At 35.2% G+C, this 17,854-nt stretch overlaps 1 protein-coding gene across 1 annotated transcript in view; it reads right to left on the minus strand.

The window, feature by feature from the left end:
* Positions 1 to 284: 284 nt before the first annotated feature.
* Positions 285 to 17,854, minus strand: part of LOC128552519 (sushi, von Willebrand factor type A, EGF and pentraxin domain-containing protein 1-like) — a gene marked incomplete at both ends in the record, with an annotated part of 34,106 nt that continues 16,536 nt past the window's right edge. Inside the window, 6 exons of the mRNA XM_053533564.1 lie at positions 285 to 491; positions 778 to 984; positions 1,248 to 1,454; positions 2,435 to 2,641; positions 2,900 to 3,106; positions 3,417 to 3,626. Coding sequence (XP_053389539.1) covers positions 285 to 491; positions 778 to 984; positions 1,248 to 1,454; positions 2,435 to 2,641; positions 2,900 to 3,106; positions 3,417 to 3,626 — 1,245 coding nt within the window. The remainder of the gene's footprint in view (positions 492 to 777; positions 985 to 1,247; positions 1,455 to 2,434; positions 2,642 to 2,899; positions 3,107 to 3,416; positions 3,627 to 17,854) is intronic.

The raw sequence follows: 17,854 nt of genomic DNA on the forward strand, positions 1-17,854 counted from the left end.
CGATTTTGCCGGTAATCACGTCATTATATAAGTGACGTCATTACGAATATGACGTCATTAAAGCGGTTGTCGCACACTTATTTTTGTAAAATAAATTGCCAAATATCGGAAAATGAAGTAATGACAAGATAAATAGAATAATAGGTTAGTGCCTAAGATGGAGAAAGTTTATCTGGCTCGGCTCCGGACGTTATCAGGTTCGCCTTCGGCTCACCCGATAACCTCCTCCGCCTCGCCAGATAAACTTTCTCATCTACGGCACTAACCTATTATTCTCTATTTACCTTTCCTGACACACGTCGGTTGATTTGCCCATGTTCCATTCTCGTAACATCTTATCAAAGTACTTGTAATCCCTGTTGTTTGACTTTTGTTCCGTTCCTTATATCCAACATCACAGCTGATATTTGCTATCGAGTTGTACTTTGTGCCATTAATGGGAATCCTATCATTAGCATTTGCTATATTCAACTCGCTTAAGCCTCCACATTCTGGAGCAATTAAAATGCGCATTTGTGTCAATAATGTTGTGTACGTTTTAGATATGTATTACCAAAAAATAGAAACACTCTTTGAGCAAAACGAATGTCAGATAATGATTCGTTTTGAGTCGAAGTTGTCGTGGCGTACTAGAAATGTTTTGTAAGTCATTTGAAATCATTAATGAGAGTTTAATATTTGAAATGCAATAAAAAGGAATAGATATAACAAACAAATGAAAAGTTAAAAGTAGAAAAATTAGAATAAAATAATATGTATATAATTATGTGTGGCTACCTTTCCGTTCACACGTAGGTATGTTCACCCATGTTCCATGATCTGAACAAGTAATTGTTGTAGTTGATTTTCCAGTCGTTTGAGTGACCTTGATGTCATAATATCCTTCGTCACAGTCTATATCTGCTGTTGAAGTGTACTTGGTGTCATTATGTAGACGTCTGTTGGCTGCATTATTTATGCTGATGTAGTGTACATTGCCGCAGTCTAAGTAGTTATCAAATAAATTAACAATATCTGTATCAAACAATTACAAACGTATTCATTTTACATTCTAACAGATAAAACGATTAATACATAAACACGTCTTTAGATTACAACATCTTCTTGCAGACTTCACTTAGTACATTACCATCCTTAACTACTAGTATATAGATAACATCTTATGTCATTAAGAAAAATACCATGTCTTATACCCTGTTTTAAATACTAGTGGTGCTTTACAATATGATACAAAAGGCACACTTTACCTTTCCTCACACATTTCGGTACATGTGCCCATGTTCCATTGGCAGAGCACGTGATTAAAGATGTTGATATATCATTCGTCTGGGGTTTATTTTTATCAGTATACCCAGTATCACAGCTTATAGCAGCACTCGACTTGTATTTTGTATCACCGAATGTGAGCCTGAGTTTAGCATTTGATATATTCAGCTGGTCTAACTTTCCACAATCTGCAGCAAATATGATTGATACTGTTCAATTTATTGTTTATTGCATCAGGAATTAAGTACTTCAATCATAAATCAAAGTGTACAAACTAATTAAGTGTAAGATTTATTAACTAAAATAGCTAAATCCCGAACATTGTATTACCTAAGGACTTCGGCCATAATTTTATACCCTCGGTATGTTTTTGACAACACATGCAGAAAGAGAAGTCAGACGACCTTATGATTTTCCTGGAATTAGTGAAAATGGTTAAACTTGAATACCACTGTCACATTTGTATTGGTTTACATGTAGAGTTCACACACAGAGGTCACTCTGTCTAAAAGAATATAATCTTGCTTACAGCAAAATGCCAATCTTGACCAAAGGTTTTGACTGTAAGCAGTTTCTACTATCTAATCGGGATTCAGTTTTTACTCATTTCTTACCATTTGAAGATGTCTTGAGTTGACAGAGATATGTGAGTTTTCAATCTAAAAAGGTTGAAAAAAGACAAATCCCATAGGTGTGTAACGGAACAAAAGGATATCTTGAGTTTCTAAACCTCGTCAAATCGTTCTTGAGACACCTTTTGGTGTTGTCTTACATTTTCAGTTTATGCCTCAGGTGTGAGACTATCTGTATTTGAGAGCTGCTGATCTTGAAAATTCAGCAATAATTGCAAAATACCTTTCGTACAATAAATGAACCGTGCCATGAGAAAACCAACATAGTGGCTTTGCGACCAGCATGGATCCAGACTAGCCTGCGCATTCGCACAGTCTGTTCGCTTTCAAAGCCTATTGCAATTAGAGAAACAATTGGCGAACAGCATGGATTCTGACCAGACTGCGGGGATGCGCACGCTGTTCGCAAAGCCACTATGTTGGTTTTCTCACGGCGCGGCTCAAATATTGATTCTTCGGAAGCGTGAAAGGGTCATCAAAAGCTTATGCGTTTTATTAAGTTAAATGGTATGGAAAGGATACATATATGACTTTACCTTTCCGTACACACGCAGGCATATTCACCCATGTTCCATTCTCAGAACACCTTATTGTTGCAGTTGAAATTCCACTTGTTTGAGCGTCGTTAATGTTGTAGTATCCTTCGTCACAGTCTGTTTCTGCTATGGTATCATTGTACAGACGTCTATTGGATGCATAGTTAATGCTAATGTTGTGTACATTTCCGCAGACTAAGTAGTTATCTAATAAAGTAACATTATCGGTTTCAAACGATTATATATAATAGTGTTGTTAAATTTAGCTGACAACAAAATAAATACACGTTATAAGGTTCGATTTCTAACATGCAAACACTTTTTGAAACGATAATGTCATCTGGCAGACTTCCCTTTGTAAATGTCATCGTTCGTACGTATAATGTATCAAAATAATATAATGATTTATAATCTGTTTTAAATAGTAGAAATACTTGATAAAATTATCCTAAAGGAATACAATACCTTTCCTTTCACAATGTGGTACATTTGCCCATGTTCCATTGGCAGAGCATGTTATCCAAGATGTTGATATACCCAATGTCTGATGTTTATTTTGATCAGTATACCCAGTCTCACAGCTTATAGTAGCATTCGACTGGTATTTTGTATCAGTAAAAACAATCCTTGTTTTAGCATTTGATATATTCAGCATGTCCAAGTTTCCACAATCTGCAAGAAATATGATTGATGTTAATTTGATCGAATAACATAATGTTTATCATAACAGGAATTAAGTACTATTATCATAACTCACAGTGAACAAACTGTTTATATATCTTAATATTTTATCAACTAAAACCAGTAAAGTGAACTTTATATAACCTTAGGACATAGGCCACATGTTAATACACTCTGTATGTTTTTGAAAACACAGAAAATGACCTCAGACGATCTTCAGCTTTTCCCGGAAATAGTGAAAATAGTTAAAAACGAAAGTCACATTTGTAATTGTTCACATTCAGGGACTATATGACGTTACCTTTCCGTACGCATGTGGGTATATTCATCCATGTTCCATACTCAGAACAACGTATTGTTGTAGTTGAAATTCCACTTGTTTGAATCTCCTTGATGTTAAAGTATCCTTCGTCACAGTCTATCTCTGCTGTTGAACTGTACTTGGTGTCATTATGCAGGCGTCTTTTGAGCGCATTCCTTATGCTGATGCTGCTGTGTATGTCACCGCAGTCTAAGTAGTTATCAAAAACATTGACAATATAGATAGATAGATTTATTTCGGTAAAAGTGTACATAAAACAAAGCATTATCAATAAGATGCATGTGCTAAAACAAATAGCAAAAAAAAAAACAAAACACAATGACATACAAATTGAGCCATGCAGCCCACACCAATACCAGGATAACTGTGGTCCCTGAATATCTGATCAAATAATATACATTACATTGCCTTTCCGTACGCACGTAGGCATGTTCACCCACGTTCTATTCTCAGAACATCTTATTGTTGTTGCTGAAATTCCACTTGTCTGAATGTCGTTTATGTTGTAATATTCTTCATCACAGTCTATATCTGCTGTTGAATTGTACTTGGTGTCATTATGCAGACGTTTGTATGCTGCATTATTTATGCTGATGTAGTGAACATTACCGCAGTCTAAGAAGTTATCAAATAAATTAACAATATATGTATCAAACAATTACAAAAAAATTCTTTTTACATTTTAATAAATATTACAATAAATACATAAACACTTCTTGAGTACATATCATCCTTAACTGTATAATTCCTAAGCTTTTAGTATAATGTATAAAGTAAAGAATGTTTTCTACTCTGTTTAAAATACTAGTGATACTATACAATATGATCCCATACTTTATCTTTCCTTACACACTTTGGTACATTTGCGCATGTTCCATTGGCAGAGCAATTGATCCAAGATGTTGATATGTTCAATGTCTGATTTTTTTATCAGTATACCCAGTATTTATAGGTCATTAACTTTGTATCGGGAAATATGCACGAGTTCTGCAGCGGAAATATTGCGCTACTGAATATATTCATCCGCGAAAGAACGAATGCATATTTCCCGATGCAAAGATAATAACATATTTATTACACACGTATCTAAACTTATAAATGTTATGTAAATATGAATTTGTTCACTAGCCTAAATAAGATTGACAATGCTGAACTAAATTAAATAATTAATACACCGACACATTTTGAATTACGTCACGCACCCGATATGATATTCAGGCGTCGGTGTATAGAAAAATATTGACATTTCCAGTACTATTGTAACGTAACGGGCAATGAAAACATGTAATAACACAGTTGTCAGCTGTTAGCATTTGATATAATTAGCATGTCTAACTTTCCACAATATGCAGCAAATAAGATTATAATCTAAATTTTATAGAACAAGATTTAGCTTACCTAAAGGTTCCTTCTAGCGCATATTAAATATTTTTTTAAGGGATCTGGTTTTAGCATTCAGTTTACAGATGTTTGTAAAAATGTGTTTTGTTAGTTTACGTTCATTATTATCTATTTAAGAATATTAAAAGTTATTTCACACAAACATTTATTTCACTTATAATAATAATAAAACAACTTTAGATGAGCGATTCTACTTATTATATATAATAAATAGTATCAACGGACAATAAATAATAAAGACCATCATTCTTTCAAAATTTCGGGAACCACTTGTTGAAACCTTCCCTATTGGCACAGGCCAGAATTTGGTCGTATGTTTGCTTCTTTGTAAATATAAAGTTTCACAAAGCAATACAATGACAGAAAAGTGCTGCCAAACATTGATTAAGCCAGAAGAAAATAGCTTATATATATTAAGTTGGCACAAAAAGAAACTAATGGGTTTGAAAAAATGCGTACAAAAAGTTCACAGCTTGAATCTTACAAAACAACTTATCAAAAGGCAAGAAATTACAAAGTTTGAAACATTTTATTGTTCAATAAAGTGAAAAGAATGTATTACCCAGTTCTGGATAAAACAAGGGAAGTAATTGAAATGTTGTAATACGGTGACGGTGCGTAGCGTGCAAATAGCATTAACAGACAAGCGAAAAACCTCGAATTACTATGTTTTGATGGTAATACTTTTAAAACGTCAAAATAATATAGTTGGTATGAAATAAAATTTATCAAATGACTTCACTTGGTACATATCATCCTTAACTATATAATTCCTAAGCTTTTAGTATATTGTAAAAAGAAAAAATCAAAGCACTGAGAGGACTGATGTGGGCAGCGGTTGACAGCTTTTGGTAATGGGCATGAACAGTTAGCTTAAGTTTGGTGGTTCTAGTTAAACTACTTTTGATTAATAAGCATTTTCAATCTTTCTTTTACCAAAATCAAGGGGTAAAACTGTGTCAAAGGGGATAAAATAATATATGAGCAAAGCTCGTGTGCTTATTATAAATTTTGTGAGGTTTGGTTAATTTTGCTCAAAACCTTTTTTGAATTATAAGCGTTTTTTAAACAAATCAATGGGAAACACCCTGCTTTTACCGGAACAAGGGGAATAACAGTAAATGTGAGCAAAGGTCATCGACTTATTGATGATTATGTGTTATTTGGATATTCTAGTTATAACAAGAGCTTGTATAACACTTGCATGACTTAACTGACAAGGAACAGAAATTATTTGGTCACTGCGTACTGGACAATTAACGTATTGATCTTAAATCAATAATCATAGGTCATTTACCAGTCTTAAATGACCTCCGTATCAAATGTAATCTTAGACCAAAGCTTAATCTAGTTTTCTGGCAAAAAAGTTCTATTGTCAATGTGATATTGACCTTTGACCTACTGAACTCAAAACAAATAGGGGTCATTTGCTGGTCATGACAAATCTCCCGATCTCATGATCCTAGGCCCAAGCGTTTTCCAGTTATCATCCGGAAACTGATTTGTCTACAGACCGACCAACATCCATCATCAAACATTAATATTTACAATATACACCTCCTCCTTCGAATGAGGACAATTAAATTTCAAATCAGAAGATGCCCATGTCTCCCTAGTCCCCCAATGCATTGTCGTACTAGGCAAGAAGTCAATAGAGGATAGGAGCGAAAGACAAAGAGACACTAATGTTTGGCTGCAAAAGAGATCATCTACTTGGCATGTCCAATCACTCTATGAAGTTACAAAATTCTGGCTCAAATGGTTCTCAAGTAAACCGTGTTCCATGTTCAGGCTCCTGTGACCTTGATCTTTGATCGAGTGAGTCCAAAATCTACAGGGGTCACCTACTCTACATTCCAATCATCCTATAAGTTTCAACATTCTGGGTCAAGTGATTCTCAAGTTAGTGATCCAGAAAGAGTTTTTCCATCTTCATGCCTCTGTGACCTTTCCCTTAAGTCAAGTGACCCCAGAAGATTAAGGGTCATCGACTTTTGATCAAGTGATTCAAAAATCAATAGGGGTAATCTACTCTACATGTCCAATTATCCTATGAAGTTTCAACATTCTGGGTCAAGTGGTCCTCGAGTTATTGATCAGAAACTGGTTTTCCATGTTCAGGCCCCTGTGACATTGACAGGTGATTTTTTTTTCCAAATGAGATCTCATCTTGGTAAAAGCAGGCTATGAATATATTATACATAAATTGTATAGATAAAAGACACTTCAGAATAGTTCTTAAACTAAAAACAACAAAAAAAAAAATATTTACAATGAAATTAAATGTTTCATTCAATTTTAAAACAACCAAAACAACTACTTCTATCTCCAATATCAGCACACATCATGATCTTCGGGTTGCTTAGTCAATTTTCAGCTGTAGATTAATATAATATGCCTCATAATCATGCCAATATGCATGTTTTAGTGTTGTTATATTTTCTGGTCCTTTGGGATCATGGAGTCCATTCAACATATGTGTAATAAAGTTCTGCATAAGCTGGCGCTAGGGGCACATTTCATTACCTCTCATGAACAGACTCAATCAAACCGAGTCTAGCTGCTATTATTCTTCTTGGCTGCATTCTATGCATCCAGAGGATCTTTTTACGAATTTTATTGTTCAAATTCAAATATTAAAAACTGGAATTTTTTCAACTTTGAATGATCTCAAATTATTTCATTGTAGTTTTCCAAATCCCGCTATTGTATAATTATCCGAGAAGAAATCGTACGCCAGAACGTGAATATTTGGGGACGAAAACACCGGTAATCCACCGGCGATTAAAAAATTTGTTAAAAATAATGTTTCTTTTGAATTAATTATACTCTTTAATGATATGTCAATCACAAATACCAGCTGGAATGTAATATTAAATCAAATTGAAGTGCATACGACCGTATTTTCGGGAAACTGGTACGAATTCTTCGCCCCCTCCGTTACGGTTGCAATTATTTTCCTAGGTCGTGCAAATAAAAATTATCTACGTAAATATTATGAAATGAGCGTATCCTTCTCTATGAAAAATAAATAGGCTAACAACTCTTCTGTTGATTTCATGCAATATATCTTTCCATAAACCCATTTCTATGCTACAAAGTTCAACGGATGCTTGGGTGCAATTTTATCCGAAAATAGAACGCACGCCGTGCTAGTTAGATGTTTTCTGATAATGTGACCAAAACAAGCTCTTTGGTGTTGTTATGATAATAAAATTTCGATTAACTTTTCTAGCAGGAACTAAGTTTTAATTTAAAATGTTCACAAAAGACGCAACTTAAGTTTTAATACCAATTATAGATGTACGCGGCGGATGGTGCTGAAGTAGCCTACTATACTATATTTTCGTAGGTTATTTATAGTTTATTTTGGTCACGTGATGAAGAATTATTTTGGTCATGTGATCAAAGCAATCAAGCTCATTTTCATACGCGTTGTTTTTGTTATAAAATATAGATTACGGCAAATTTGTACTTAAGCAGTGCATTTTTTGATAAAGTTGAATCTCAGAAGCTTTCTGAAAGTTAAGGTACTTCCGCCATCTTGAATTTAGAGTGACATTCATTTGAGGTGTGAAAATATAGTGAACCAAAGCTTTCAAATGCAGCTGTTCCGCAGCACAAAAACAGCTCAGTTTGCAAGACCTGAACTAAAAGTAGCTGTATAAAAAGTGATACTAAAATTTGGAAATAAACAAAGCAGATATTTTACCTGTATTTTTCCAAATTTTTGGTTAGATTTATAAATCCTTTCAAAATACTTTATTAAAAATTCATGAATGGCAAAAGTTAGTTCAAAGTTTCAATTAGTGCATAGGAGAATTGTCTTACTGAATAGAACTTAACTTATTACAAAATCTGTTTTCAAATCTGACTACTTCATGTATTAAAACGAAAATACATTTGTACATATTGCTATTTTCAACATACATAAAAGTAGTGCAATGTGCACACACTGATTTTTCTATGTATGGTGTACCAAACTGCCTAAAATTGTAAGAAAAGTCTCCGACTTAATGCGACCAAAATTTGGCAATGATCAAAAATTCGTTTAAAGGATTGTGCAAGTATAAGAAAGGTTTAATTTATTACAGTGGAATTTACGACTTACACGCTGCTTATCTCAAGGAAATTTTGGAGCAAATGGAATTTTCGAAACTTCTTGCGGTAACTACCGAAATTACTTAACGTAATTTTCTCACACATACGTGATTTTATATTTATTAATTATAAAAACAATCGAAATATTTGCTTTATCACGATATATGCAAACATTTTAGACAATCTTGAAACATTGGGCCACAGTATTTCCGCATACTGGTCCGGGACAAGTTCGATGTGTAGGCCTATAGAGATTCCTTATTAGATGTTTCATGCGTCGTAAACTAACCAGTTTTGATCTATCGACTTTTTATACACTATGAGATTTTGCGCTGTTTTTAAAAACGCAGTGAGAATAAATCGCAGACAAAAATGTACAGCCAAATATGTTAGGAGGTAATACAATTTGTATACAATTGTAAGATAACTACAAAATGCAATCAGTTGAACTTTTCAGGCGAAAACCCTGTGATTAAATCAGAAAGATCTCAAAAAAGTTACTGTTCTTCGTTAAACAATAAATTTTTTTCACACTTTCATAGTTTATAAACTGATAATAAATGTGTATTGAAATTCCGGCATAGAAATGGACACTGACTTTATATTACTGCGGTGTTGACAGCGAAGCAGCGGTCCAGTACTAAGACTGTCTACGAAACCAAGGATAACGAGTACAAACATTAAGGATCAGTGTTCAGTATACACCTGAAAAAATAGACTTGCTATTTGCCAAGTGCAGAACTTTTTTTCTATAGTCGTTAATATAAAGTAGACTTTGATATATGCGCACAACTGCATAATCTCATAAGCACTTCTTTAATGTAATGAACCGCCTCGGTAGCTGTGGTATCTAGCGTCCGCTTCGGAGAGGGGAGGTCGTTGTTCGATCCCCGGCCGCGTCATACCAAAGACGTAAAAAATGGTACTAGTAGTTTCCCTCGCTTGGCGCTCAGCATTAAGAGGATAGTGCTGGGGACAGTCTGGGGGTCTGTATAATGTGACTAGGTAGGTATCATGTCATGTCTACGACGTGATATTCCAGTGAGCAAGCACTATAAAGTTGGGCTTTGTGCTATTGCTACAAGTAGACACCGCGTTTATATGACTAAAAAAATTTTTGAAAAAGACGTTTAAACCGAACAAACACCACACACACACACACAACACACCCCAACAAAACCCCCCCCCCCCCACACACCCCCCCCCCCCCCCCCCCCCCCCCCCCACCCCCCCCAAAACCACACTTTAATGTATGTTCTCTGAAATTAACAAATAACTGGCTCAACGGGAGACACCATACTTTAAAGTAAATTCAGTTTATTCACCACGAAGTTCAAAATGCACGGGAGTCTCGTGATAGTACATGCCTTTAATTTCACATGGTTAAAGTGTAAACAAATACTTAAATTTGCTTCGTTTTATTTCTCAGGGAAAAAAGATCGGACGGTTTTTGATTTTGGGAAATTTAATTTTAGAACATATATGGCATTTAAAGTTGAAAGTTGATCGTTTTCTACAAGGATGTTAAACTGAAACAAGTAAGCACTTTTACTTTTTCAGCAATGTCCCTCAGGTGAACTTTGACACTGTTTAAAATAGAGAAACCAGTTTTGTGTCACCCTGAAATGCGTTGTTCGGCTAAAACTTTTAGTTCCGGAAAAGTTCTAAAATGGTTTATTTTGGGGATTTTTGTTTTATTTATGTATTCAACACAATGTGCAATATTTCCAGTTTTTGAAAATGATTGAAATTGAACTTTTTTTAGAAAAAGTTCCGATCTTTCAATATTATTTTGCCAGCGGATGCTTACAAATTTTAAGTGAAACGCTTTCTTGTCCAAAGGTGGTGTGTAAAGCGAAAAAACTATCATTTACACATTGCGTTTATTCTTAAATGTAAAGGATCGGTAACAGATTAAGGAGATCGGGCAGTGCTAAACTATACTAAATGGATATCTCTAACCGTGAATAAGGAGGCATATATATTTCAGTAAGGAAATCTGAGGTAAAAGAACAATCATATATTTAATTCCTTTGAAATAAACATGGCGGCGAAATATTTTAGAAAAAACTGTGCACGTGTTTTACGCATTAGAATGTTTAACGACATTTTCTTGAAAAAGTACGCTCGTATGCACTATTTTGGCATTTTCTTTGATTTGAAAATATATATTTTATAGCAATTTAGGTTACATACGATACCTAAATTTTGCACCAAAATCTTCACTCATTTTCTTCTAAGCACTGTGGAGATAGGGTTCAACGTAGCTTTCATGCTCGCAAGTTACCTACAGATTATCTTTTCAACTTTTATCATGTATTTTTTGTGTCCTTGCATTTTGAAAGCTGTTCGAGGATTCTGATTTTTCACATGAATTTCTATTTCAATTTGCGGAAGTACCTTAAACAGACTTGAATTACGTACAATTTATGGAGGACATGGAACTACTTGTTCTTCGGTTTCGGATAAGCATTTTGACTGTAAATTTGTGGTATGGTATATCTGTGGTCACGCTTCGCTGCCCACAAAAACAACATGTTTTATACTCATTTTAAAATGCCTAACTTTCTACAATGTGCAGCAAATATGACTAATATCTAAATTTTATAGAATTACATATTGTTTATCAAATCAGGAACTATCATCATAACTGACAGTGTACGAACTAATGATTAAACACCTTTTGCCAGGTAAGCCGAACATTGTATTACCTAAGGACATCGGACACATTTTATACACACTGTATGTGTTGGTCAAAACAGAAACAAGAGGGTCATAATGACCATAGATCGCTCACATGAGTAATATGAGCTAAATGTTTCAAATGTCAAACTGATGCTAAAATATTAAGAAAGTAGGTCAGTAGGTCACATTCATAAGTCAGTAGGTCAAGGTCACAGTCAAGTGACTCCTAATTACTTGGGGTCATCAGGTTATTATATTTAAACAGTCTAGGAAATATGTTCAGATAATTTTTAAAATATTTTTCCTGTATAACTCACATAACACGTAACCCCCGCAGCGGAGCCTCTTTTCACCCCAGGAGCATAATTTGGACAATCTTGTTAGAGGACAACTAGGAAATGCTACATACCAAATATCAAAGGCATAGGCCTTGAACTTTCAGACAAGAAGAGTTTTAAAGTTTCTTGCTATATAAGTCTATGTAAAACGTGAGACCCACAGGGCAGGGCCTCTTTTAATCCCAGGAATATTATTTGAACAATTTTGGTAGAGGATCACAAGGTAATGCAACATACCAAATATCAAAAGCCTAGACTTTGCAGTTTCAGGCAAAAATATTTTTAAAGTTTTCTCCTATATAAGTGTATGTAAAAATTGGGACCCACGCGGTGGGACTTCTTTTCACTCCAGGGTAATACTTTGAAAATTTTGGTAGTGGACCACAAGACAATGTTACATACTAAATACCAAAGGCCTAGGTCTTGTGGTTTCAGACAAGAAGGTTATTAAAGTTGTTTCCTATATATTTAAGTCTATGTAAAACTTAGAAGCCCCGGGGCGGGACCTCTTTTCACCCCAGGGGCATAATTAAAAAATCTTTATAGAGGACCATTAGATGATGTCACGTGCAAAATATCGGGGCTCTAAACCTTATGGTTTTGGACAAGAAGGTTTTCTAAGTTTTGCATTTCTGTTGCCGTGGCAACCAGAATTCTGTGTGGAATTCAAATCTTTGAACAATTTTGAAAGGAAGCCACCCAAGGATCATTCCTATGAAGTTTGGTGTAAATCTGCTCAGTGGTTTTGAAAGAGAAGATTTTTTAGAGAATGTTGACGGACGGACGACGGATATTGAACGGTCACAAAAGCTCAACATGAGTTTTTGGCTCAGGTGAGCTAAAATGAAGTCAGACGAACTCCAGCTTTTCTCGGAAGTAGTGAAAGTGTTGAATTTGTTTACATGTAGAGTTCACGAGCAGAGGTCACGCTGTCTAAAAGTACATACTCTTGCTATGCTCATAGTTTAACTGCAGAATGCCAATCTTACCCAACCTTATTATAACCACAACCGTGTACAATGTGTGGTAATAAAAGGCGTCTTAGATTCTATATTTAGAACAAGCTATTCACAAGATAAGCCTCACATGTTGAATTTACATATAAAGATTCTATAGCGTGAAGAGTTAAATGTAGCAAGCGGCTTTTCTTCCATTTAAGGTTTGAATGGCTAAAATCACATATACCCGCATAAAAAGCCAAATAAGGGATACAAATCAAACCCAAAAAAGTTACCTTAACCAAAAACTTACTAACCTTAACCTCTAATCTATTGTTGGCGCTGTCCTAAATCCCACATTGTGGGTGCGTTCCGATTAAAAGTATTTTTATTGTTATATCAAAGAATCTACTGCACGCATGCGACCTCTCTCATGTTTCCCCTTAAAACATAATCTTTTTAGATGAATCTACCCCTAATATCATTTAACAGACATTTCAGTTGTAAATACCAAGTTATTTGAGCAAACTTGAGTGTTTCGTTGGTATTCATTGATACGGTAATGCATATTTTACCTCATTTTATAGATAGTCAGATAGCTAATTTCATGGATTAAATTCGTTTCAAGCATTTTATGAGGTTACGCCGAGAAATGTGCATAGAAGACCAGCGTAACACAAATAACGAGATTTTTGAGTATCAAGCCATTGCATCTTTACGGAATATGCGCATCAAAATTCGGTATTGTAGTTATTTTAACTTGTGTTAACCCTATGTCTGAGGTTCCCTCATTCATATAAAGTACAACTGACATATGTTACATGCCATCTTGGACCCAGTTACTACTTTCTCGCGAAAAGGCAGCTGCTATCGTTGTTTAAGTCAATATCGTATAACAAGGATGTTAACTAGGACAGATGGCGAACCAGATTCACAATTTAGCATATTTAACAACAATTCCCGAATGCGGGACAATATATGCTCGAAGAGTTCTAGATCAGGGGAGGAAAAAGTAAAATTCAAAGCAAAAATGTTTTGGGTTCGGATTAGGAATTTTTGTGTGGTGGCGGTGATGGAATACTTAGAATAGATTAAAAGTGTGTGTATGTGTGTGGGAGAAGGGGGATATTTTGTGTGTGTGTGCGTGTGTGCGCGCGCATGTGTGTGTGTGCGTGTGTGGTAGGGGAGGGGAAATTTAAACTGAATGTCGATTGTTGCACTCTTCAAATGAGAAGGGGGATATTTTGTGCGTGTGTGTGTGTGTGTGTGTGTGTGTGCGTGTGTGCGGTAGTGGAGGGGGAATTTAAACTAAATGTGGATTGTTGCACTCTTCAAATTGTCTCATCACCGCCCATTTATATTTTAAGTGTATAGTCAAAACCTTGAATAGAGCTGATGTTGTGTTCCGAACACAAACTACAAAGGACAGCTTTGACATTTGACCTCATTTCGGGACAATGATCGTTGACCTTGTAAGCAGGTGCATGCGCTCAAATACAATACCGCAAGAATACGAAAGCATTTGTTTTGGATGTGGATGTGGGAAGTAATGCAGATTGTTGTACTCCTCAAATCACCTCGTCATCAAATACCTCTCTTCTAAGCTTTAAAACAACACCTTGAATAGCTTTGACGTTATGCTCCAGACACAAAATACAAAGGACACATTTGTGACCATCTTTATTCTTCCAACTTAGTCTGGCACAGGATCACAGTTACTTGCCCTTGGTTGACCACAATAAGGAAGTGCTTACTCGGAAAATAGTTCCTGTTTGATGGTGAATATTGGTGAAAAATTGAATGAAAGACATGCACTAAAAGGCATAATTTAAGAGAGGAGATGCGAAATAATAGTTAGATGTGAATTTTGATAGGAATATGCAAAACCGGTCACTTGAAGAGGAGAGATTTTGCCTATTTGCAGCGGTCAAAAGACTATTTACCATAGGCGTATGATTTAGGTAAACATACTGAAAAAAGGAGCCGGTCAACTCATAATTTCTTGTGGCTGGAATTTTTTCTCTTGGATAGTTCTATTCAGGGCAGGTAATTTTTTTTTTATTGGAACGCAGACAAAATTGCAATATTGTACAGTGTCTATATAGAACATATAGTAAAAATAACTGTGGTCTTTGGCCGTCTATGCGCTTTGAAAATCGCCTCATTGTTATCTACCTATATGAAAAGTTTGAAGTCATACTTGAATGGTTATTAAGTTATACTTTGAACATAACATATGACAGACAGTTTTGACCTGCTGTGACCTTAACCTTTGACCTACCGACCTGGTTTATAAACTATGCAAATGGTCTTATCTCCACCTAACAATATACCAATACATGACGGACATGATATATGGTGGACAGACAGAAAGAGGGACAGAAGCACGCGCCATAAAATGTCCGATTTTCAAAATTGAGCGAATAATAAAGTACAACAACTTTCACGTTCATTTTGGAAAAATACCACGGATCGATCATGAACTTGCTTCCCGCTGAATGTAACGATCGAATGTGATCCGATAAAATTAACACACTGGACCAACACTGTCTGGACAGAACTTTGACGGCTGTCAAATATACAAAAATGGTCGAAGTATTCTGCAACCTATTCTTCAAGCTATTTTGATAACAAAGGTTGTTTGCTTGTCAAATGTACACGGCTTATCACGTTTAGGATGGTTTAAAGCTAAAGCAGGCACGGTATGACAGATGGCTACAAAGAACGCAACTCCGTTTGTGTAGGTGTCTATACTTTAAACAATATTATGTTGTTGTTGTTTTTTATTGTTTTTTTTTCTTTTTGGGGGGTTTAACGTCGCACAGATACAAGAATGATACAATTATTGGTCATACGGCGACTTTTCAGTTTTGATGGAGGAAGTTCCCATGTGCCCCTCCGTGCATTATGTCATCACGAACGGGCACCTGAGTAGAACTACCGACCTTTCGTAAGCCAGCTGGATGTCTTCCTCACACGAATACACGAAGAATTAAACGCCCTGAGTGAGGCTCGATCCCCAATCGGTGAGGGGCAAAATTATTGTTGTAGGTAAAGGATATGCTTAGGTAATCTACGTCCTAAATATTCTAAATAGTTGGTGTAGATTAGTAAGTCCGCTTTAGTATTTTCGAAAAGATTTACTGACAAAACAATAAGAGAAAATGACACGTTTTAATGAATTAACAACTGCACTCGATGAGAATATAATTGTATGATTTACACTAGTTTAAGCCACTATTTAGGCATAGGAAATAGAGATCAATATAATTGCACATTTACTAATCCTACCAGGTGTCATGTATTACAAAAGTGGTTCTATTGTGACATTTTGATGCAAGTAAAACTGTATTATCTGCACTATTATTAACCTACTGGTACTTCATTTATTATCGGCTTGTTAAAAGTTAATTTTTTACCATATGTAAGTTGACAGAATCATAGGAACCATGTCTTGAGGGGTAAATCAAACACAAATGAATAAATCCTAAATGATTTTGTTGTGCAAAAATGTATGAAATTGTGTCTAAAACAGTTTTCATTTTCCACTCAATTGTGTAATTGCAAGGGAAGTAAACTAATAGATCTCTACTTGTAAGTACTAGCCCAAGGCAAGAGTTGTCATTCTTTGTGGATCACAACTTTAAATTAAAAATTAAAACTTCTGTTATTGATATTAACAAAACTATCATAAACTTCACATTTGTGAAATCATTTATGGTTCTTTCAAGGACTTGGAAATCGATTTCTAGACTTTATTTAATGTAATACTATCATTAAAAATTTTAGGGTCTATCTCTACACTATTATACCGAATACTGATGTCAATAAACCGTAAAAAAATCATTATTTATACAAGAAATTACATTTTTGTTGTAGACAGCTGCATAAAAGCAAACAACGAATGGCTTGTTAGTGTGTTTGTGGGCTGGAAATAATATATTCAGTTAATATCTTTGTTATACGCCTCCTTGGAACCATGACATGTCATAGCCTGACACAACAATGGTAACAGATTATATCATCCCTATGACATCTAAACTACTGCAATTGTACTTTATAAGAATGAAGGATCCTCAAACATAGAGTTAACGCAAGTTATGACCACTACAATACCGCATTTTGATGCCAATATCCCGTAAAGATTCAATAGTTTGACACTCAAAAATCCCGCTTTTTTTGGTGTTACACTGATCCTTAATGCACGTACCTCGGTGTTACCTCATAAAATGTGCAGCATGAAACGCATTTAATCTATTACCTTTCATTATTAAATGTCACAAGTCCTTTGACCCTTTCATTAGATACGCGACTACCTATAAAATGAGGTAAAATATTCATCACTGTATTAATGAATACTAACAAAACACTAAATCAGCCTTCTAAACGGTTCCCAGGTCGTCATTCTCATGAATGACCTTGAAACGAATAATTTTCTAGAGAATCTACTTATTTCAGTTTGAAGCACAATGTCTTCGCCGCCGTATGAACGTATTCAGATGTTTCCACTCTGTTTAGCACAAAATATATTGACCAGTTTACACACCGTGTTGTCCTTCAGTGGCGATTTCCGCCATTTATTTGTGCATTCTAGTGTTATATTTTGCGCGAATGATCTATTATTTGCGCATGCTGGTGTTACTGGATATACTCGGTGATGGAGGTTAACTACCATATTTTATGCGTTTCTCCATTTATTGGTAAGAAATGAATTTCAGTTGCTGTAACATTGATCTTGTACGAGCTTACACTGTGATATTGGTCTTTGACGTATTCACCAAAATTACATAAGTCTTTTGCTGTGTACAGGTTCAAAGCCTCTGGAGTTTGACAGCCATATATATCTAATAGTGTATACAGAAAGTAATTCCCGTGCGATCGGAAAAAAAATTAATGACGACATATACCAAACTGTTAGACAGTGTCTGAAGGTCACAAAAAGACATGTCGCCAG

The sequence above is a fragment of the Mercenaria mercenaria genome, unplaced genomic scaffold (assembly GCF_021730395.1).
Source record: "Mercenaria mercenaria strain notata unplaced genomic scaffold, MADL_Memer_1 contig_2870, whole genome shotgun sequence".
Classification (NCBI taxonomy): Eukaryota; Metazoa; Mollusca; class Bivalvia; order Venerida; family Veneridae; genus Mercenaria; species Mercenaria mercenaria.